Here is a 24,806-nt window from a genome sequence, read left to right on the forward strand (position 1 = left end):
TCACCTTTTTGTGTGGCCAAATTTGATATGGACAAGGTTATTCTACAAGCAGGCAGACAGACGGACCATAAGGTATCTGACAACCTTTAGGTGGCAGCAAAAGTTGTCTTCACAACACAAATTTTGTTGGCTAATTGTAGTGTAATAAAACCCTAACACTTTAACGTTTATAGACCAGTCCAAACAACTGTGAATGAGAGAGGAAAACTAGGACTTATCAAATGTCATCGGAATACTGAAAAAGACCAAACTACCAAATTACATTCATAGATTTTGCACTTTTATTTATATATTATATTCCCATGTATATACCGTAGATTTAATGTATTTAATGATACAAGTTCATTCAAATTCAATGGATTTTCTAGCTACAGTACAAGATAATCCTGTCCAAAATATCCATTCTATTATCACATAAACACAAAAAGAAGAGTCCAATAGGTTTATAAACACCGATCTTCTTGCCGCAGAAGAACGACTTTTGACATACTGAATAAACTGAAAGTTGGGTATGTCCCACACAGACTTCCCTGTGACCTTTACTACAGAATGCAGAGAGGTAAGGAGGCAGGAGATATATTATGTACACGTATTTAGTTAGACTTTCTGGACACTGTAATAAATCATAGACATAATAAAAGTTGCCTTTTTCCTGTGAGTCAACAAAAATGTAGGTGTTGAAACGACTAGGTAAGAGTAGAAAAGTACTTTGGCAATAGCACAGAAGCTTCAGGTCAGTGACTTTTTAGGGAAGCTGACTGTTCTTGTACGGCTTCTTCTTTCCACTTTGCCTTTTTCTCTGCATTTCTTTGCATCAGTGTATTTTCTTCCTTAAGGGCCTGGATGGGAAGATACAAGATAATTGGTTTTGTTACATACAGATGTGTCCTCTTCCATCTTTGCCGCTTTGATGGCAAACGTGGACACGTATCGTATGATGCGACTTGCTGCGTGTGCCACTGTACGCCAGGCCGCGTTAGTGTTCGTACCATGCCATCCAATGGATCGTGGGTGCGAACACAGCGCACGTACCCAGTCGCCGGCTGCAAAGATACAAGAGGACACATCCGTATCTGACCACGGTTCTCAATCAGGGATGCTCTCAGTAATTCCAGCACCAAGGGGATTTTGTAATGGGTTGCGAGCTGCAGCCGCTGCAGGTACTCCTGTGAGTCTTCCCATAGATTTAAAGCGGCAATCATTTTAAAGGCAAAACTAGCTTGTTTTTGCATTTAAAATGATTGCTGCTTTGAAAATACGAGAAGACTTGCAGGAGTTCACGCAGCTCCCAACCTGTTATATAAGCCCCCAAAGATGAAAGCAATATAGCGGTACTGAATATTCTAATCGCACAGAACAGATAAAGAGAACATGATTTGTGCTTTGATCTTTCCCATATAATTAGCATTGTGAAGCCAGGTCAACCAAATCTATAAAATATATTTTATAGATAACCATAAACATTACAATTAAACATTTTGATAAGGCTGATAATTGAGTTAATTAAGAAATGCATCCCAATAATATTTCTTCTACAGACATTCCTCACTTAAGGACCAGGGGCCTGATTCAGAGCCGCTCGTAAGCGGCCGCTCGTTCGCTCCGAGCGATGCTTGCCCAACTGCGCATGCGTACGGATCGTTATACGCATGCACGAACCAGTCAGTGCGGCCGAAAATCGTTTGTTCGCTAAATAGCGAATGCCTGCTAATATGAGTGACAGGAGGAGGCGTATGTGGGTGGTAACAGGGGAAGGTGCTTGAAAACGGGGAGTGGAAATCATAACGCAGGCGTGCTTAAAGGTCAAAACGGGCGTTTTAAGGGTGTGCATAATTAATACTGGAGCGTCATTGACTACGTCACTGGGTTATTTTATAGCCAGAACTGCTCGCAAATTTGTGGTAGCAAACACCAGCCCCAAGAATAGCGAGCAGTTCATACGCTGTTCGATGTTCTCGATTAATCTAATAAATAGCGGACATGACGTATGGTGCGAGCGGCCAGGGGGCGTCTTTTTCAAAATTACAACCGCAAGTTTTGTTCGCTCGTTCAGACATAGAGGCATGAACAGACCGCAAAGAGCGAACGGTTCATTTGAATAGCCACCCCTTTTTGTTGAACAAACGACCGCAAATAGCGACCGGCTCTGAATCAGGCCCCAAGTTCCGTTCCTACAACTAGGCGTTAAACGAATTGGTCACTAAAGGAGGAGCCATATATACTTGATACAGGTAATCATTGTTATTTATTCTGAATAAAGAAAAGGTCTAAAGGAAATTCAAACTTGATACTGTAACTGTGTTTTACTTTGCAATACTCTTACTTACTGTACAGTACAATGAAAGTTATAAGAAAAAAAGACATTCAGAATAACATTTTAGTCATTGTACTGGTCCGAGCAATTGTTAAATGAGTAGGTTGTTAAGTGAGGAGCATCTACTGTATATATGATAATCACTCTTAACATTTGAAGACCTGTTGGCAAGTGGTTTTTCCTTTAAGTTGTAGGACCCAGCATGATGATTTTAACTAGGAAAAATCCTTTTTGATGTTATATTTTATATATTTTTTAAATACTTGTAGCTTTCATTTTTATCAGAAATACATTTTAGTGTAAGGAAAATATTGCGAAAAACCAGGTGCATTGGATGTGGACAATGGTCACCGTAGATTTACCACCTCTTGAGGACACATGACCAGATTGAATTACTGTAGTGCACAATTCACAATGATGGACTCCTGCCCCAACCAGCAAAGATAGTAAGTAATAGTAATGATAGTAAGCAACTCGCAGCAGCCCACATTGGGATGATCGTAAAGTGTTCTGTTTCATGCTGAGGCTGGCATAAAGAGCTAAGGAGAGGGGTCTTGGCAAGTGTGCCCTCGCCAATAACTTACCTTTTTGCCAGATCGCACCATTAAGATACAGCCAATCACTGTAAACAGTATCATCAACATGCAGACCTTTACCCGAACATTGCTTCTGGCAGCTGAGATTGTCTCCCATCTAGAAAAAGAAACACACAGTAATATAAACTCTTAATTTCACCATATTTGAATAAATAAATATATTGTTGTCCCATGGAGACATGGAAGCCTCCTAAAGGCTTTTAGTGTCACTGGGAAATATATGCGGCTACCTGTAGAAGTTTGTAGTACTCCAATCAAATAGCCAAAAACTTGACACATGCTCACCATATACCCCCAGTCACAGAGGCCAAGCAAACTGGGCACAGGCACCGCCAATGTGTATTCACTATCAGGACGGTGTTATTTTCGTAAGGAATTACTTGCTTATAGGTTTATTTTGATAAATATAAATTGTATGTGGTCAATTCAATTAGGAGTGAGTTTGCGAGAGCAAGTTTGTTTCATGAAACTCGCACACTTCGCACTAATGCACGCAGGGCTGGCTTGAGGCATGTTCGACCAGTGCGGTCTTACAGGGGCGCCACTCCATAAAGGGTGCACCCCTCCAAGTCATTCCTAATTTCAGTGGGACAGTCCCCTTCGCTTGGGCACTGCCCTGCTGTTCCACCCGCGGGATGAAGTGACCCGTGGGCGGTCGGGAGTTTGGGCACCTCCACAGCCGCAGCTGTGCCTCGGAGAAGAGGAATGGATGCCATAATGCAGGAAAAGGTCTGGGAGCATCCCAGCTACTGATGTATTGCTGGGCTTGCCCCCAGCATGACGTTAACGGGAGACGTGCCATGCGGGCACGCCCCCAAATAATGTCATTTAGGGGGCGTTGCCTATGGTGATTAGGTCACACCCCCATGAGATAGCAGGATCATATAGAAGGCTGTTAGTGGCCATAAGGAAACTACTGGATTCTCTTTAAGGGTGTCCAATTTTTTGCACTTTTGAATAATGGTTAAAAAATGATCTGCAGCTCAGAGGGGTGCACACAAAACAATGTGTATTTCCTCTGGAAAAGCAATGCGAGTTTGGAAGTTGATTGCAAATGAAGTTCGAGTTCGCCGTGAGAATGTGTCATAGAACCCAACTTGCATCTAATTGTATTGACCCCTTACAGTTAAGAGGGGGTGTGTTATAGCTTAACTCTGTGAAAATAAAGCTGGCCAGTATTCATGTACTACTGTACATGCAAAGGCAGGAAGTATTTTCGCTGAATGCAAACATTTTTTAGTTGCAGCCTAGATCTAGTGCAGTGCAAATTGATGATACGGCAAGTAGCAAAGTGCTCGCTTTACCTCAGACCTTTGGGGGATGATTAGGGCAGACGTAAATGTGAAATTTAGGGGCCTATTTATCAATTAATATTTGTGGGTGTTTTTTGGGAGTACCTGCAACTATAAAGTATCATTAGTGCAACTTTACCAATTCTGCTGCCTTGAATCGCAACTAGGGGTATCTCTTTACCCCATCAAATGAAAGTTTCAGAGAATATATGTAGTGATCTGGGCACTGAATGGAATATATGTACCATATATTTGGTAAAAAAAATATTTATTCATAAACTCACAGAGGAGTGGTATTAGTATAATTAAAACTGAGTATAGAAGAAATAACAGTAAAAATACAAATGAAAATAACAATTAGCTTCATAAGGAGCAAGTAGCATACCAATCTGAAAATGTGAGTGTCATCTTAGGTAAATGAGTAAGGGTTTCTGAAATACACCCTGCTGGACACTCACAGGCATAGATCAGATTCCTGGATGGTTGTGAAGGGCTGCACACAGATTTGCCCAGCGTACAACAATGGGAGGTCTGACCGGGACCCTAAACCCCCTAAAGCCTGGCCAGGATCCAACTGGACCACCATGCGTTGGTTTCATCCCAATCAGTGCAGGGGTGTATGAATGCATAACCGGACAAACAGACTAATGAATTTTATATATTAGATCACTGCGATAAGAAATGATAAGTATCAGGTATAGGGAATCAGTAAGTAATGCCGCGGTATTAAATACTGATGCTGGAAGCCCAAACCGTCAGGATCTCGACTGGGGCTGGTAAGTACCCTTCCCCTCTCCCCCCCCCCCCCCTAACCTTAACCCTCCCTTGGTGGTGCCTAACCCCAAACTCCCCCCTGGTGATGCCTAACCCTTACCCCCCCTTGCCGCACCCTAAACCTATCCCTCTTGGGGGGTGCCTAACCATAACCTCCCCTTCCCCTAGCCTATCCCTCCCCGGGGGTGCCTAACCCCAAGTCCCTCGGGGGTGCCTAAAACTAACCCTCCTCCCCCGTGGCTAACAGCTAACAGTCCCTGCTTACCTTCATTCGGGATGCCGGCTGTCGGGATTTCTTCGTCTGGCTAAAGATAGGCGTCGGTATTTAGATGCCTATTTTTTTTTTTTTAAGCTTTTATTTTTTTATTGAAACACCATAAAATCAACAGATACATAATGTAACTGATACAATAACATCTGATCATTGAATAAAATGAACAGTTACAGCAATTTTCATTTTGTGCTTGTGTATATTTATACAATTTGCGTATAATAGAAGAGAAAAAATGAAAAGATAAATACACACAGACTTTCCAGTAATACAAATGTCTCCCTTGAGACCAGAAATTTACCAAATATAAATCAACAATACCTGTTGTACTCTTATCCATCGGTCTAAAGATACATATAACAATGCAACCATCTATGCTAGAGAGGAAAGCGGCCGTGGGGACAAGAAGCCAAGGAGAGGGGGACAAGGGGAGAGAGGGAAAGAGGAGGCTTAAGTGATTAGATGCCTATTTTTAGTTCAGAGTCGGGCTTCCAGCGCCCGGGCATTCCAGACGCCGGTAAATGAGCTGCATCCCGGGCTTAGAACCCCATAATAAATACGTCCCCAAGGTAAATGATAAATTGCAGTGTAAAAATAAAGCTGTCTTGTATTTGTGGACTATGGGGCTAATTCAGCTTTGCACACAAGTGCAACGCTGCACGCGGATCTCCGATTTTCAGGAATCTGCGCATGTGCAGGATCTATTCTGTGAGTGTGCAGAATGGGTCCTGCGTAATCAAACAGGCAGAGGCATTTAAGGGGTGATGCGGGGGCATGGTCAGCCGGCCATCCCGGAAACTAGGCCCCGCTTTCTGAGAGTGGCAAGGCCAGGGACTGCTTGAGAGACGCAGTTTCCTGGCCTCGCAAGCTGGCCAGTGTGAGGCTTACTCAGCTGGCCGGCAGCCCGGCACCATCGCAACCATCGACCACTGATGGTCGTGATGGTGGTCCCAGACTGTGACCTCGGTCGCAGTGCTGGGATTGCAAATGTTGCAGAGGGTGTCATACACCTCCTGCTGCATTTGCATATTAGCAAGGACGGTATTGCAAAGCTGCTTGTATGAAGCTTTGCAATTGCAAACTTTGCTGAATCACTCCCTATACAGTATGCAACAGCAGCCAGTATTTACCAAGCAGAAAACAGTATATGTATCTGGACCCCTTGCATTGCGACATGGTTTGCACAGTTACTTGTGTTTTTAGCTTTGCTCTCAACTCAGAATGAGCCCCTTGGTGTTCAAAGAATTCATTAAAACAATTTAACAGCAACACTATAATCTACAGAGGACATATGGAGGAATATTATCATTGGTCCTAATAACGGTGCTCCCGGGTGAATCCAGCTATTAGGAATTTTCCAGGCAGCGGTGCCCAATTCGGGATGAATGGATCAGGACTTGTGCCACAAACACTGTTGGAGGCATCGAATGAACCATAGATCTCAACAACCTGTTTCCCCAGCAAGTCTAAATATACGATTTAAGAAATTTACTCACGAGACGACTTCTGGAATCTCTTCCTGTGTTTTGAAACGTCCAGACCACACAAGAACCTTTTTATCAAAATCTGTTGGTCTTTTTGGATTTCTATATATGTTGTGACCTAAAGGGAAGACAGACAAATGCTTCTGATTTATATACAATCTTTAACTCTTTTCTTATGACATTCTATCAAACAGTCATAGACCGGACCTCTCACCTTTTAGTTTAAACTGTTTTTTACTGCACTATCTTAGTATAGAAAGTAAATTAAAAATGTTATTGTACATTCTGCACTATACTCGCTTCCTGCCAGCTGACTGCTCATGTCACCAGCATTTGTGAAGCGAGGAAGGTGAATGACAGAGGGAGTACTGTGCAGAAAACAGATGTAGATTGCATGTGGTATATCACATGAACATAAAAGGAATATAAATTCATAATGTTATGTAGTACCATTACTGTAATTGTCTGCACTGTTCACACTGCTGTTATTGTTACATTTACCCCTCTAACTGTTATAACTCTTGGATAGGGCATGGATATTAAAAAGTCAACATTCAAAATATTGGAGTCAGTGGCGTATCTATAATGGGTGCAGTGTGTGCGGGGCACACGGGCCCCCAGGTCCATGGGGGGCCCACACCTCACACCCTGCACCCGTATTATTTTAAACTCACCTGTCCGTGGTCCCGTGTCGGGTGTCAGCACTGCTCAGAACACCGGAAAATGGCCGCAATAGTGTACTGCGCATGCGCAATAGACTCCGGGCACACCCTAGTGCCCGGAGTCTACTAATACTCCGATGGCTGGCCAGCCGCATCAGTCGGCTGCCGGCCACCGGGGAGAGAGGAGGGGGCCCCGCATGGGGAGTGCACACGGGCCCCCTTAAGACGCCGATTGGAGTTCTATGACAATCTCAAGGGGCCTAATTGTGAAGTCAAAATCATGCAGAAAAGGCTGTTTCCACATGATTAAAGTATCTTTTAAGTATTGAACTAGTTAATAAAGGCTGAATGTAGGAGAATACGTACCTACTCTACCAGAATATATGGGAGTCTCCCGAATATCACATGGCTCTCCTGGACGCCCAGAAGAGTGGGCAAGAGATTGTGTCTTTGTAGCATACTTGCCAATTCTCCCTCATTGTCAGGGAGACTCCATGAAATAGCAGCAATCTCCCTGTCTCCCTCAAGAGTCTACCAATCTCCCTCATTTCACCTTACACCCATTATGACACTGTTATATAAAAGAAAGAACAGAGATATATACCTTCTAATGGGATCATTAGTATAATTTTCCTGCATTGGTTATAAGGCACAATGATCCCTATGGTTACATGCATTTTCTGAAAAGTATCAGTGTGTTTTCAACAACAAGTAGATCTTACTAACTGCTTTGGGGCTCATTTCCATTTGGATGTAAGTCAGTATTATGACACGCCCCACAGATGTAGCAGTACACGCCCACTTTACCGCCGTGCTCATAAGTGTTGCTTTCACAATCTCCCTAAAATGCTTTTTCAAAAGTAGGCAAATATGCTTTGTAGCCCTGCTCCCCGCTAATACTGGCACTGTTTAGCATATGGTGCCTCCTCCTACTCACGCATGCCAACTACTTTGCCACACCACCACCCCCTCCTTCCTCCATAGGCGATCTGGGTGACCCTCCTGGAGAGGGCAGGCAAAAAAATCAACAGATATATGAAGATATCAGAAATACAAATAACACGGCAGCAAATGTGACTCTACAAACATTAATCATTTGAGAGAGATAAAGTGCAGAAGTTGTTCATAGCAACCAATCAGCTTCTGACTGTCATTACATGGACAATGGGGTAGATGTATTATAGCGGCACTTAACGTGCCGCTATACCGCTTCCTGCTTCGCCTCTTTACCGAGGCGAAGCAGGAAGCAGTAACGATGAGATGTCAGAACATCTCATCGGCCAGAGGAGGGGGAGCGTTAACTCCCCCCTCCTGCGCTACCCGCTAGAGACAGCAGCGCATAAGCCTAGTGCTGATGCGCTGTGTCTCTGTCCCGGTCGGCTCCACTGAGCATGCGCGGGATCTCACAAGCATCGCGAGATCCCCGCATGCAGCCCTGGAGCCGACAGCAGCCCCAGCAGGGACAGCGCTGTCCCTGCTGTGGGGATAGGCTAGCGCCAGGCTGTAGCTATCGATAACGACAGCTACAGCCGGCCGAATGGTCATGCGGTATGACCGTTCATACATGGCCCTGCCGCTCGGCGCTGCTATCTTGTAGATAGTAGTGCCAATAATGACAGGGGCGCATAGCGCCTCTGTCATTTACCACCCAGACCCCCGATTGTACATCAGGGAGAAGCGGTATCAGCGCTCCTAACATGCGCTGATACCATTTCTGGGCTTCAAACATCTCCCCCCATGCGAGATAAATGATAGCTACTCTAGGAGCTGATTGGTTGCTATCTTAAATATTTGATACGTCTCCCCCACAGTATTTTCATACTCTACACAGACATACGTGACTTTCCAAATTATGGCCAGATCACACAAAGGACCAGACACTAAAACTAGCTGAAAGGAATGACTAAGAGTTGGTCTATATGGGTGATAATTCATAGCGGGGGAAAAAACAAAGCTGCCAGATGGAGCACAACCAGTAAGAGACAGTTCCCAACGTTAAATGTCTCACACTCTCCATAGCAAAGGTGTAAATGAGGAGGGGGCCTGTGTGCAATCTCCGTTCAGGCCCTCTCCTCTCTAGCTGGCGACAATAGTGATTGGCATGTGCGATTTTTGTACAGGTCGCTGCGCCATTTTCCCAGTTATTTGTGCAGCGCTGCCGCTGGAATACGAAGTAAGTATTTGCTGACTTCTACTATGTAGTTTATTGGCTGAGCACGGACAATGCAATAGCAACCGTCTGCTCTCAGCGCCGGTGTTATTTGCGAAAACACTTTATAAAATGTTTTAAATTTATTACCTGGCCTCCCATTTCTCTCAGATAGTTGCTTCTTATGCTCCCCCAGGCTCCATCTCAAGGCTTGATATTGAGTCAGCCTGTGTTAATCTCCCTGACCTGACCCCACTATGGGGCCTACCCTCCCCACAATGACCCGCTACTGCTATATCGCTCCCTACTATTAAATTTGACTCTACATATGGGACTTATACTCTTTAAAAATGAATCTCACCACGCCACTGTCTCCCTTGACTCCTATAAGGCACAATCCCCTATTTCCCCCTGGTTTTTCTACTGCAAGATCTCATGGCTGGATCCCGACGGGCCTTAAATTCCCTGCAGACTTTGCCTGTCAAGGTGAGCTGAGCTTTAACAGAATTCCCCATCCCGGATACATAATCCCTTTGAATTCTTCCAGAATCGCCATTCCTTGCTTTCCTTGCCTCCATCTGCCATCCTCCGAGACCTTACCCCTTTTGAAAGATCTCGGACTCCTTCCAGATGAGGAGGCATGGGAGGACATGAGACTGGGGATAGCTAAAAGCTCTATGTCAACCAAAATAAAAGAAACCTTGTCCAAAATGTATTACAGTTGGTACTATACCCCTACAAGACAACAAAATGTTCCCCTCCTCTTCTCCTGACTGCTGGCGGGGCTGTGGCTGCAGGGGTATTATGCTACACATATGGTGGACATGGCCTATTATCGATCCTTTTTGCGACTTGGTTCATACTCTCATGAATTCCTTTTTTGAGGGTCCAGTGAAAAAGGACCCCTGGAATATTTTTAAGAACTAATTTTCCACAAAACTGGCTGCACACATTCTGGCGGCAGACAAATCTTTGATAGCCTTGAATTAGAAGAACACTTCCCCTCCATCTCTCTCTGCACTTAGACACCAGATATACGGCATATGGTGGCTATGGAGGTGGTAACCTACTCTCTCCCTCTGTATCTATGCTCTGTCCCTCCTAGACAACCCATGAGTGATAAACGTTGTTTCTTTTAACCTGCTCCATTTTCTTCTTTTATTTAATTTTCTCCTTTAATCCTGATACTTAGTCAGAGGTTACTGGTATAGCCTTATTTCGTGGTCCACCACCCACCCCTTTTCCTATATTCATCCCCCTCCTTTCTTACCCGCATTCACTTTGTTCCTACTGTTAATTTATATATCTCTTTTTTTTAGAAAAATTGATAATTGAAAAATTGGTCACCTGTTTATGTTTACTCTATATTGATGCTCATTTTTTGGTAATTTTTCACCTTAAGATTCGACTAGGTTGCACTGTGGCATTCTCTTTAAATATTCTGTATATCTCTCTTTCCTATGTCACAATACTATTGATATTTTTTTTCTGTAATTTTGGTTGACCACGCAAAATCAAGAATTATATATAAAAAAAAAAAATGATATATTTTCTACAACTTGTGTGTGCTGTACGTAGTACCCCACTGCGTTCCTCCTAAATATAATATAAGCGTTGTGGCTTGGCATTAGTGTGAGGTGGCATTAGTGCAAAAACTTTAAATATAAAAACTTGTTCAATTTTTTCTACAACTTGTGTGTGCCGTACGTAGTACCCCACTGAATTCATCCTAAATATAAGCGCTGTGATTTTGCAAGCATTGAAAACATGCACTGTTAGGGTTCCATGAGGACAGAGTTTGAGAAACACGGCTATTGATCATGTGTAGGCAACCTGCGGTACTCCAGCGGCTGTGGAACTGCACGTCTCAGCATGCTCTGCCACAGTTTGCTGTTAAAGCATGCTAAAACCCTGGCAGGGCATGCTGGGATTGATAGTGCCACAGCTGCCGGAGTGCCAAAGGTTTCCTGCTCCTGCTATACTCTAGATGATTCGACCTGCCTATACAAAGTATGAAAACAGGTATGCACAGAAAAAAAACAAACATGGATAATTGCACAAAAGTTGTGATATCGGCATTTATTCAATAATACAGAAGAATAGATCAATGTCACCTGCTCATGAAGCGCTACAGTACATGTCGGCAGTATTTAGAAGCAGAGACACCGCCAACACCATACATGCAAGTTGCAGCATATTAATTTTAAACACGAAGTATGATTGTTTAACCACTAGCATTGTATTGTAGTTATTAGATGCAAACAACTATGCCTGTTCCTAAAGTGTTGCTTAGTGCTTTTCACAATTTATCCATGTCAGTTAGCTGCAAGTTGCACAGTGCATAACTATAAACATTGTTAGACCAACTTCATTAACCCACACAGCATAGTAGGTTTAGCCAATGTAGAATCATTAAATCACGCTACTTACCAGTGAGAGTTTCATTTTCAGCTACTTTGGGTTTCATATCATTGACATTTTGGCAGTATGGCCTCCTGGGAAGAACACTCCTCGTTCTAGGTTTAACTGCACAAATTCCTCTCAGCAAAGATCTAAAGGGGACAGCACTCAGCCTTGACATTGTGTGTACAGAGCTGGGACTCTCAGTGATCAGATCTGATGGGCTTCAAGTTCTCTAACATTTTCCCTGGCAGAGTTCTGGCCTAGCATGCAGTGTACGTCAGTACAGGAAGTATGCAGACACACCATGCACATTGGCTGCTGCACTAATTCCTTAGTCATAGTGACAGCCTTAATTCTCAGGCTACTGTACAGTACACACTTACAGCTGCAATTTTATTACGTATGTGAAAAGACAGATAGCACGTACACAGCTTGTCTCTGACAATGAACAAACATGACCTGCCTGGGGGGAAATTAAATTACACAGATGCTCCGTTAAAGAAAAGAGCTAATGTGCACTGTAGAACTAAAGGCTAGGCTTGTGTCTGCTTTTTCATGAGGGGAACAAACCTACAAAACACTTTAGGACAGGAGAAGCCAATTCTGATGGGACCTCATATGACATGACAGACTAAGGAGACAGTGTTGGGAGGAGTCAGTGTTAAATGAGACATACAGTAATATCATGTGGAAGCAAAATCTAATTACATTTATAGTTTGAAAATGCTTTTGTGGGCATTTTTCATTTTACATGAATATTGCTAGAACAGTTTGCTAATCGAAACGCAAATTGGTACAGATTTCTGTTCTGTAATTAGTTTAAACATGCTACAATGGGATTGGGCATGAAATCCAGGCTGTCGGGTTGCTGGTGGTCAGAATACAGACAGAGGCATCCCGACAGCCATAGCAGTGCATGGTAAGTATTTAAGTACGGGCTTGGGCTGCAGTACATAAAGGGGTGCTGCTGTGTTGTCCTGTCCATCAAGGGGCTAGGGCTGCAGTTCATAAAGGGGTGCTGTGTCATCCAGGGGTGCTCTGTCAATCCAGTGGGTCTCTTCCCTGGTGTATAAAAGTTAAAATTAAAATATTATTTTTTTCTATTTTGTGTGTGTGTGTGTGTGTGTGTGTGCTAGCCAGGTAGTTACTAGTTAGTAACTAGTTATGCTATTATTGTTTGGTGACACTATCGGCCAGACCGCAGTTTATCATCCACGCACAGTATTTGTGACTCTGCAGGTGGTCTGTCCGCACTCCGCTGCTCCACAGGAATGCTTTGTTGTCCATAAAGGGGTGCTGTGTTGAACATCAAGGGACTGCTGCCTCGTCCAGGGATGCTTTTCCCCAGTTTAAAAAAAAAATAAATATAAAATTAGCATTCTTCAAAAAATAAAAAAAATATCTATTTTTTTGTGAGTGTTGTGCTGTTACTGTTCAGTGAAACTACCGGCCAGAGCGCAGTTTAACATCCACATATTGTAACACTATAAGTCGTAGCGCAGTGTGTTATTCTTATTCATAAAAAATATTGTGACACTGTAAGTGATAGCGCAGTGTAATATTCAACTCTTGTGACACTGTAAGTGGTAGCACGGTGTGTTATTCTTTTCTTAGTCATAAAAAATATTATGACACTGTTAGTGGTAGCGCAGTGTTTAACTCTTAAAAATCTTGTGACACTGTAAGTGGTAGCGCAATGTGTTATTCTTGTTCATAAAAAATATATTGTGACACTAAGTTGTAGCGCAGTGTGTTATTCTTTTCTTATTCATAAAAAAATATTATGACACTAAGTGGTAGCGCAGTGTGTTATTCTTTTCTTATTCATAAAAAATCTTGTGACACTGTAGGTCATTGATACCGCAGTGTAATATTTAAATATTTGGTACAAATTGACGTGTGTGCTGTACCCCACTCCATTCGTGTTTGCTGATATGGAGAACAATCAGTACTAGGCCTGGAGCTGCTGCCAGTGCCACAAGTCATAACTATACTAGTCCGTCTACGTCATCTACTAAAGCCGATGCCCAAGGGCATACAGGGCTTAAGTCAGGGCATCTAAAATCAAATAAACAATCTTTTACATTGGTAAAGAAAAAAAACATCAAAGGGAAAGTTAGCTGCAGAAAGTCATAAAATTGGCAATATGCCTTTCACCACACAAAGTGGCAAGGAAAGGCTAAAGCCCTGGCCTTTATTTATGAATGGTGGTTCTGCCTCTTATGATGATGTAAGCCCTTCTCCTGTAGACATTTCAAAAAAATTACAATTGTTAATGCACAGGAACTAACTGTGCGCTCAGAAATGTCACAAATCCCTGAGGAGAGTCTAAGTGTGTTGGCGTTTGGCATGTGTGAGCCTGACCTTTCCAAAACTGTATTCGAAGAGGAGCCTCCTACCACAACTTGTGCTTCCTCTGCAAATGTGGGGATGAGCAGCACAAGTCAACATGCTGATGTAGAAATTGAGGATACCTTTCTGGAAGTGCACCAGGATGAGGAGGATATTTGTGTAGCTGATGCTAATAAGGATGCTGATGATGAGGATGTTGTTGATGAGGATGTTGTTTGTGTAAATAAGGACCCAGTGGAAACAGTTGTTTCCCATGATAAGGAAAAGCCCATTGTCGTGCCTGGACATAAAACAAAAAAAATCCACTTCTTATGTGTGGAATCATTTCTACCCAAATCCGGACAACAATTGTCAAGCCATCTGTACCTGTGGTCATGCCAGAGTAAGTAGAGGTAGGGACCCTAACCATCTAGGAACCTCCTCCCTGTTATATCATCTACAGTGCATCAAAAGTGTTTGCAAAATTCAGAAACTTTGGCTAAAAAAGTAACAACAAGCAGACCAGTGTCAGCTAGCTTCTTTCTCTCTGCTAGATCCAAGCACCTGACATCTTCACCACCAACACCTTCATCAACAATATCCTCAATCATGGTCAGAAATAGTCCTGCATCCAATTTGATAAGGCTAACTCAGTCCTCCCCTATCCTGGATTCCTCAGAAGAATCCTTGAGCACTATACCTGCTGCTGCTGGGAGTGGATCTTCATCCCAGAAGAGACCAGTAAGACTAATAGTAGTAGTTCTAAAAAAACAATTGACTGTTAAACAATCCTTTGCAAGGGGGAGCAAGTATGACAGCAGTCACCCAGTTACACAGCGTATCACTGACATCGTAACATCTATGCTGGTATTAGATGTGCGTCCAATATCTGCCATTAGTGCAGTGGATTTTAGACAGTTAATTGAGATCCTGTGTCCCCACTACCAAATCCCACCTAGGTTCCACTTCACTAGAAAAACAATTCTCAGCCTGTACAGGGATGTTAAAAATAACTTAATTAGTGTCCTTCAAAATGCTGTTGTACCCACTGTCCACTTAACCACAGATATGTGGACAAGTGGAACAGGAAAAAACGCATGACTGTAACAGCCCACTGGGGGTGTATTGCCTTCAGTGCCACCAACAGCAGCAGCATCTATGAAACAGCTCATTCAAAGACAGGCTACTCTGTGTATCACCGGTTTCACTAAGAGGCATACCAATAACAACCTCTTAGAAAAACTCAGAAGTCATTGCCAAATGGCTTACCCCACTTGGACTCTCCTCGGAATCAGCTGCATTGATTTGTGTGAAGCAAAAATGGCAATATATACTACCTTTGGTATTCATTGCATTTGGCTGGGATTTCAAAGGCTACTCTGTGTATCACTGGTTTCACTAAGAGGCATACCGCTGATAACCTCTTAGAAAAGCTCAGGGAAGTCATTGCAAAATGGCTTACCCAGCTTGGGCTCTCCTCAGGATTTGTGATTTCTGACAATGCCACCAATATTGTGAGAGCATTACAGCAGGGTGAATTCTAACACATCCCATGTTTTGCCCACACAATCAACTTGGTGGCGCAAATGTTTTTTTTTAAATGACAAGGCTGTGCAGTAAATGCTCACTGTGGCCCCCAAAATTTTCCGGCCATTTTCGCCATTCAGCAGGTGCATGTTGAAGATTGCAGCACCTACATGAAATGTTGGATTTGCCCTCTCACTAGCTGAAGTAAGAGGTAGTTACAAGGTGGAAGTCCATTCTTTAAATGCTTTAGCGGATGGAGAACAGCAAAAAGCCATCCAAAGTTACACAACGAACTATGACATAGGAAGAGGAGGGGGGGATGTACCTCACTCAAACTCAGTGGAAAATACGTGTTGTGCAAAGTGCTGAAACCCTTCGAAATAGTCACCTGTGACGTGTGGTCAGACACTGCCAGCTTGAGTCAGGTAATTCCCCTAATTAGACAGTTGGAAAAGTAGCTTGATAAACTGAAGGAGGAGCTGAAAGGAAGTGTATTCACTAAGCATGTTGGACTTACAGATCAAGTCCTTTATTTGCTTCACCAGGATCCAGTGGTTGTCAGGATCTTTACAATCAGATCAATACATTTTGGCGACCATCCTGGATCCAAGGTTTAAGTCATACGTCATGTCTTCCCAGTGGACACAGATCTGTGGAGATGCAAAGAGCTGTTAGTAAGGAAATTGTCAGCTCAAGTGGCACGTGATGTAGGTGATGGCTCCTCTTTCAGTTTCTCCAGCAAGTGTTGCTGCCAGGAAAAAACTAAACATTCGCAAGAAAAAGACCCACTGGTGTTGCAGATAAGTCAACATAACCAAGTTTTGACATCTGGTCGGGCCTAAAAGAATTGCCTACAATTAATGAGACCTCTACCTTGACTCCATATGATATGGTTAGCATTTAAAGAATGGTTGAGGACTATTTTAATGATCCAATCAAATAGGCATGTCAGACAGTCCGTTGCACAAACTGGCTTTGCTTTACTTGAGCTGCCCACCCTCCAGTATGTACTCAGAAAGATTTTTCAGCACAGCCGGGAACCTTGTCAGCGATCGGCATAGGAGGCTACTTCCTCAAAATGTGGAAAAGATGCTGCTCATCAAAATTAACTACAAATTTCACAAGGAAGACCTTTACCAGCAATTAAATCCAAAAAATACAGAGGTCCCTGTAATGGTGGATTCTAGACAAATTGATAATGTGTGAAGAAGAGGATGTACACACTTATGGGGATAATGATGACGATGACAACCTTTACCGCCAATTACATCCAAAAATTACAGAGGCACCTGAGGCTGTAATGGTGGATTCCAGCAGGGACAAATTAATATTGTGTGAAGATGATGTACACACTGATGAGGGTAAAGAATCGGATGATGATGGCGACAACATCTTGCCTCTGTAAAGCCAGTTTGTGCATGGAAAGATCATTGCCAGCAATGTAAGCTGCCCGTTGGTAGCATGTTTTGTGGGGGCCCAAACAAACCAATTGTTGGAGTCACAATTGGCAGTCCCTGTCGCTGAAGTGATTGGTTTGTTAAACTTTGTATGTCCTGTTTACTATATACAACATAAGGGAGGGTGGAAGGGCCCAAAGACAATTCCACCTTGCACCTCTTTTCTTTGCATTATGTGCTGTTTGGGGCATTGCTGCCTGACATTTTAAATTTTATAGTTTATTAAACTGCCATCCCATCTGCCACTGCTTTGTGGCAAATGTTTCACAGATGTCCTATATTTTTTTAAACTGCTGTGTGTTTGTTCCACTGCTTTGATGCTTCCTTTTTTGGGGGGGTTTCATACTGTATTTATTTCAACTATAATCACAAATAGGCATACTTGCAGAATACTCTTATGCCATATTTCAACCTTGATTTTTAGATACCAATCTGGTGGCCTTGGTTTCCTTGATCATAACAGCCATGTTTGGTCAGATTCAACTCAAACACCAAATGGAGAGGCTATTTTGTGATGGTATCTGGAGATGTTCTCCCTCCTCCCCTCCCAGCCTCCCTATAAATAATCCCAGCAGCACAATAATAAAAGATGTTTAGTACCAGACTTTAAAATCCCTCTGCCCCCTTCCTGTTAATTTTTTTTCCTATAAAAGTATTTGTATAAAGCATCACATTAAAGTTTCACATTTTAAGAAATATCACAAGTCGTGGCTAATTCGCAGATTCAAAGGCATGGCACATTTGGCCATGCGGCTTGATTTTAGGAAAGGTGTATGTCGACACATCTGTACATAATCCCAGAAGCACAATGATAAGAGATGTTTAGTACCAGACTTTAAAATCCCTCTGCCCCCTTCTTGTTCAGAGTTTCCGTTTTGTGTGCTGCGACAAACATCATCTCCTGCATGCCTTTTTGATTCTTTTAAAAAAAAATTGGAACCACTGAGAAGCTCCACTGGGGCAATGACCGATGTGAATGAGTAAAATATTAATGCCTCACCTCCTCCTTAATAAATTTGCTTCAGAATCAAAAAATGTAATTAAATTTACTACTAATCAACCTTTTCTTTCCCTGCCTTCAACTGCAAACATACTCCAACTCCCTCAGGCCTCTTGAATAATAAAAACATTTGTTTCTTGATGTGCTATGTTGGAAGTTGAACTGCCACAGCTGCTGTAATCTTTGACATGCGGTTGCTGAATGCCGAAAATGTACAGAAATGTTTATGGCCACAGAAAGCATTTCCTGCATGCCCCTTTAAGTTTAAAATATATTCTGAACCACCAAGTTGATTTTGTGGGCAAAACATGGGATATATTGTTCACCCATGCTCTCTCCTCCTTCCTCATGAATTTGCTTTGCAATAAAAAAAATTTAATTCAATTTACTATGAATCAACCCTTTCTTTCCCTGCCTTTAACTACATACATACTCCTTCTCCCTCAGGCCTCTTGATTAATGAAAACATATGTTTCCTTATGTGCCATGTTGGGGATTGAACTGCCACGTGTTTGTGCAGCTCACTGCTGCCACTTAGCTTAGTCAGCCAGCTAGCTTGGTGCAACGTTTGGGTCTAAACTGGATTAAAACAATATTGTGAGCTGTGAGGTGGTCAAAACTGACTGGAAATGAGTGGAAATTAATGTTATTGAGGTTAATAATACTGTCCAAATTATGTAATTTTAGCAGTTGTTATACATTTTCTAAAGAAAATACAGATCCAAAACCAAAACACACAAGGGTGGTTTTGAACAAGCTCGAAGGAGATACAGAGCCAAAACCAAAACATGGGGGTCAGCGCACATCCCTTCTCCTATGTCACTCACATGAAACGGATCTCTTGCATGCATCCTCTAAACAGCTGACACCAAGAAACACCAATTTCACAGAAAGAACCGGCTACATACATAGGGCCTGATTCAGACTAGCACGAAAACCCGATGGTGCAGCCGTACAATTCTGAATCCAGCCCAAAGCCTCTGTCAAGGTTCTACAAATACTTCTCCATGTACAGTATATGCAGTAAATGAGATTGTAAAAATAAAATGACACAATTTTGTTTTTTTCTGAAGAAAATTTCACTGAAGCTGGGAACAAACTAACCGATGTGTGTACCCAAGGATGTGATGCCAGATGGGTTGACATGTCTGGTGGCCGATACACATTACATGATTCGGTGCCTGACCGTCCGATATGTCAGGCACCGGCTCCATTCACCTGCATGGTGTCGGCAGCTGGGTCGTTCCATTGACCCTACATGCAGACCTGACAGAATGACCCCGATGGACGACCAGCACACATGGTCATCCATAGTGGGTACACATTTGCTAATATAACATCTAAGGTGTACCCAGGGCCGGCATTACCACTAAGAAAACTTAGGCAGCTGCCTAAGAGCGCCGGCCACTGCAGGGCGGTAGTGTGGACCGCACATAAGTGCAGTCCGCACTACAATACTAGGAACAAACACACAGCCACCGGCACCAGCAGCTGGGTGTTTGTTTTAGCAGCCGATGAGAGTCAGGCAGACTCTCATCGGCTGTTGCGGCCACTGCCGGAGCCAGGCGGGAGCTCACTCATGAGCTCCATTTTCCAGCTCCCGCAGTGAGTAATGGGAGAGATGTCATGACGTCTCTCCCATCATGCAGAGCGGGCCGGCCCGGGGGACAGAGGAGCGGATGCCGGAGCAAGGATTAAGGTAAATGGAGATTTTGGTTTTTTTTCCTTCCCTGTGTGTCTGTCTGGGATTACTGCTGGGGGGGTATCACTACTAGAGGCACTGCTGAGGAGAAGCTACTACTGGGGGCACTGCTGGGGGGAGGCTACTACTGGGGGCACGATTACTACTGGGGGAATTGCTGGGGAGAGGCTACTACTGGGAGCATGACTACTACTGAGAGCACTACTGGGGGACATGACTACTACTGGGGGCACTGCTGGGGGGAGGCTACTACTGGGGGCACGATTACTACTGGGGGAATTGCTGGGGAGAGGCTACTACTGGGAGCATGACTACTACTGAGAGCACTACTGGGGGACATGACTACTACTGGGGGCACTGCTGGGGGAGGCTACTACTGGGGGCACTGCTGGGGGAGGCTACTACTGGGGGCATGAGTACTACTGGGGGCACTGCTGGGGGGGGGACTACTGCTGGGGGGGATTAGTGCTGGGGGCACTGCACTGGTGGGACCACTACTGGGGGCACTGCAAAGGTGGGAATTACTGCTGGGGCACTGCATAGGTGGGGGACTACTACTGGAGGAGAGACTACTGGAGACACTGCTGGGGAGAGATTACTACTGGGAGCACTGCTCTGGGGGGACCACTACTGGGGGCACTGCACTGGGGGGGTTAGTACTGTGGACACTATATAAGGGGCACTGCACAGGGAGGGACTAGTACTGGGGGCACTATATAAGGGGCACTGCACAGGGGGGGTTACTACTTGGGGCATTATATAATGGGCACTGCAAAGGGGGACCACTACCTGGGGCACAATATAAGGGGCACTACGTAGGTGGGACTACTACTGGGGGCATTATATAAGGGGCACTGCATAGGGGTACCACTACTGGGAGCACTGCATAGAGGGACCACTACAGGGAGCACTGCATAGGGTGCCACTACTGGGGGCACTGTATAAGGGGCACTACTGGGGGCACTGCATAGAGGGGACCACTGCTGGGGGCACTGTATAAGGGCTTGTGTAGCTATCCCAGGGTGGGGGGGGGGCGCAAGGCTGAAGAAATGCCTAGGTCGCCAAGAAACCTTGCACTGGCCCTGAGTGTACCCACCTTTTCATGTGTTTAAAAGGAACAGTACCTTATATACAGCCTTAACATCTGAAAGAAAGACAGCATTATATTTGTTGAAATTATTTATTATTATTTTTATTATTGTTATTTATTTCAAAAGTTGCCTCCAAATTGTAAGGACACCAGTCTGACAACATTCTGACTGATCGGTTCCTTTCAACAACTTTGTGCAAGAACTTTTCACTAGCTGCCTATTGTTCCTCAGCTCTTAGGTTCCGCTGTTTTGCTAGCTCAATGAATTTTCCCAAATTGACTCCAGCTGGAATTCTGAAATGTGTTCTGCTGAAGGCCTGCCTGCGTGACTCTCCCCAGCTTGTCTTTTAACATCACAGCGTAGATCATTCTAAAACTATTAAAAACAAGTAATAAAGAAAATGAAATGATACCAGGAGATCAGTAACATAGCTTGCATATAAGGTAAGATGATGCAAGGCAATGATATATGAGAGACAGATGGCAGCTTCTGAATCACACCAAATATCCTAGGCCCACCCCAGGGGATAGCAGACCTCTCTAAGCACACACAGCATTTATGTTTGTCTGAATGCCATTTTAATGATATTAAACAAGAGAAACTTGCAGCTAATGGCAACTTTGTTCTTTGCCTCCCAGAAGAAATACATATAATGAAAGGAAACATAATGCATTAAGTGTTCAGCCTAATTTGCTGGTAATTCAATAAAATTAATTAAATCTGTTTTGAAATATGAATTTACTTGTGGAAGTCGAATAAAGTTTCAGTCAGTCAGGTAACCAAACGCTCATTGTGCAGCTTTTCCGCAAAATGCAGTTTTACACTCTGCATGAATAAGGTGATTTGGTACAAACGCGCAGAGTCTTATCAAGCAGTTCTAACTACTTGGGGCATATTTTAGAAACACATTTTCTGGGCAAAATATAGCCATCCCTGGATGTATTACAGAGGTCTAGCAGCTAATGCTGTGGTTCCCCCATTTTTGATCGCAATAGCAGCCCCCATAGGTTTCTATAGTTAAATTATCCGGTCTAAAACCCAATAATTACTAAATTTACCTCCTTGTGTGAAAGGGCCAGAGACGGAACTTGTAGAAGCAGACAAAATACAGTAGATGCATGTTTTTGCATATTGAACCCAGTGCTGAGTACCAAACAGAAGCATAATTATGTGTTTGGAGGCTGATCACTTGTCAGTACTTCACCCCTGGTGCTCTGATGATGAGGATCACGTACTCCAAGTTTGCAATTGCATGCAATGGGCCTTATTTACTAACAAGTTTTAACACAAAAATGAGTGATACATTTCACTGTGTATGATAAATTAGTGAGATACTAATTTGTACATTATCATTAAAGCAATTCTCCTCCATTCTGTTGGTGCTTACTGTATCAGATGAGTCATGGTAGAGGTGTCAATATACAGTATGTGGGCATTTAATTTAAGCCAGAACAGATGTCATAATGTTTTACACTGGTGCGCTGAGTTGACTTATCAGAATCAGTGGGTTTCTTTGGAAAGGTCAGTTTTTTTTCCTGGCAGTAGCATTTGCAGGAGAAACAAACAAGAGATGATGTGTCATGGGCCGCTTGAGCTAACAACTTGCTCGCAATGAGCTCTTTGTATGTCTTAGAGGTATATACAATTACCCGCGGGACTTCTCCCACGAGTAATTGGGGTTCGAAAGTCCCGCGGTGCGGGGTTAAGCTATTCAATAAAATCGCTTTTTCCCTGCGCGGTAAATGTGCCCTCGCTCGCGGAAACACATTGTTTCCGCGAGAAGTGCGGAAACAGTGTGTTTTTCTGACGCGCGCGAGGCCGACAAGGGCAGCTTCGTGCAGCTGTTATCTCGCACCTACATGAGGTGCGAGGTAAAGCACGATAGCGGGGGACTCGCGGACACTCGCACGTGGAGTCCCCATTAATTGACTCACCACCAGCGCAACAATTAGTCACAGGGTAAACCCCGCGGCTAATTGTATATACCCCTTAAGATTTGTATCAGTTGGTAACAAATGTATTACATAGGACTTTAACATGGTGTGTCTCCCTGCTATAGTGTAAGCCCCCTGGCTAATTCAGCCTGGTGCTGGTTACTGGAAAAAAAAGTGGCATCCCGCACCGTTTTTTCCACCAATTTCCAGTACCAGACTGTGCCCAAAGATAAAAGGCATTTTATGCTTTCAAGGGGTCCCCCATGACATTTTAAAAATAAATATAACCCTTTTTTTACTCTTTTTAACACAAAAGACTGCACAGATCATACTGACATGCAGCTCACAGACTAGTCTATTGATTTTATACATTGTGGTGTGATTTTGATCAATTTTACAAACATGATTGTTAGTAAATGTGTGATTTCTATTGTTGTCAATGTCAGTCCTGCCAGCCAATCAGTGGCTGCTAACTGTAGAGCAGCCGCTGATTATCTCCGGCTACTAACAGGGGAATCGGTATGTAATACCGCCGGCCGCATGGCCAGCAGTTCGAATCCCGGCAGCGTCAGGCCGGCAGAGGAACAGATCCCAGCAGTGGCAGCCCAACAGTGCTGGAAATCCCGATCGTCCCCAGGTAAGTACTAACTAACCTAACCTACTCCCCTAACCCTAACCCTCCCTTAGGGGTGCCTAACCCTAACCTCCCCCCAAGTGCCTAACCCTAATCCCCCCTCTAAGTGCCTAAACCTAACCCCCCCTTCCCCGCTGCCTAAACCTAAGTCCCTCGGGGGGTTGCCTAACCCTAACCTCCTGGGGGGGTGCCTAACCCTAAGTCCCCCCGGGAGCCCTAGACCTAACCCTCCCCCCACAGCTGTCCGCTCACGGCGCCCGGCATCCCCTTGATCGGGATGCCGGGCGCCGGTCTCCCGGCGTCGGTAAAATGAGCAGCGTCTACATCTAGATGCCGGTCATTTCATCCTAGCCGGGATATGACGGTCGGGAAGCCGGCTGTCGGTATAATGTCAGCCGGCTTCCCGATTGCATCCCCTGACAGTTCCCACGTAGATTTTCTGTTGATTTGGTCTTTAGTAAATCTCTGTACTGTAAATCAATACACATTGGATCTTAGTAAATTTACCTCCTAGTGTCTGACCATCAAAGACACACAGATTGAAGATGCCTCTTTTTCTACCCTTTACACTAACTCCAACCACCCACTACTCTCTCCAATGGTGACTATTGCAGCACATCTACAGACAACAACCCAGTGGTGGCACTGGGATCAGTGACACCCATTGCAGCTACTAAACCTCCTGTGCATGCCCGAAAAAAAGGGCTTGGCCTTGCTGGGAAAGGCCTAAGGGGTAAATTTGCTAATAATCGAGTCAGGGAGAGTTGTTTTTTTTTCAACTCGATTAGCTTCACCTAAACTCAGGTGATTTGAAGCTCCTGAGACTCGCAAATTTACAAAGAAGTGAGTTTAGCTGAGAGTGAGATGGCCGATGATGAAACGAGATTTCTCTCCCGAGTAGCAGGTTTTGCAGGAGATTTCTCCCCCGAGTAGCAGGTTTAGCAGGAGATGACTCCCCTGAGATTGCAGTGTCTTCTCTCTGCAAAACTCTCCCAAGCAAGCAGCCTGCACATATCAGAGATAGGTGTAAGCTGCTTGTGTTGTACCTGCAAAAAACTGGTTAAAAGTGTAAAAAAAAATGACATAGGGCCCCCCCCTAAAGCTTAACCAGCCCCGGATGTGCCAGCCTGTCCTGGTTTCTAAAATTATGGGGAACAAAATGTGTAGGGTTCCACCGTAATTTAG

The 24,806-nt window shown here is 43.9% G+C and overlaps 1 protein-coding gene across 2 annotated transcripts; it reads right to left on the reverse strand.

Annotated features, from left to right (window-relative positions):
- Positions 1-280: 280 nt before the first annotated feature.
- LOC148538572 (protein FAM162B-like) lies at positions 281-12,236 on the reverse strand. Of its 2 annotated transcripts, none has more exons than XM_088452586.1 (4): positions 11,973-12,236; positions 6,744-6,849; positions 2,899-3,007; positions 281-839 (listed from the first exon to the last, which is right to left on the reverse strand). In XM_088452586.1, the coding sequence occupies exons 1-4, from the start codon at positions 12,121-12,123 to the stop codon at positions 735-737; spliced, it is 471 nt and encodes a 156-aa protein (XP_088308712.1). In that variant the 5' UTR covers positions 12,124-12,236; the 3' UTR covers positions 281-734. The 2 variants fall into 2 exon arrangements, with proteins under 2 accessions (XP_088308712.1, XP_088308711.1); XM_088452585.1 differs by having other exon boundaries at positions 281-1,043.
- Between the last annotated feature and the right edge of the window lie 12,570 nt (positions 12,237-24,806).

Source organism: Taudactylus pleione, unplaced genomic scaffold, assembly GCF_031769625.1.
Source record: "Taudactylus pleione unplaced genomic scaffold, aTauple2 ptg000039l, whole genome shotgun sequence".
Taxonomy (NCBI): Eukaryota; Metazoa; Chordata; class Amphibia; order Anura; family Myobatrachidae; genus Taudactylus; species Taudactylus pleione.

What these genes read in the sequence shown, in the direction of transcription:
- LOC148538572 (XM_088452585.1), bottom strand. Translation starts at nt 12,123, where the DNA reads ATGTCAAGGCTGAGTGCTGTCCCCTTTAGATCTTTGCTGAGAGGAATT. An exon ending in TGAAAATGAAACTCTCACTG is followed by an intron (nt 6,850 to 11,972) that starts GTAAGTAGCGTG and finishes TCTTCCCTTTAG; the next exon opens with GTCACAACATATATAGAAAT. An exon ending in TGGTGCGATCTGGCAAAAAG is followed by an intron (nt 1,044 to 2,898) that starts GTAAGTTATTGG and finishes GTATCTTTGCAG; the next exon opens with CCGGCGACTGGGTACGTGCG.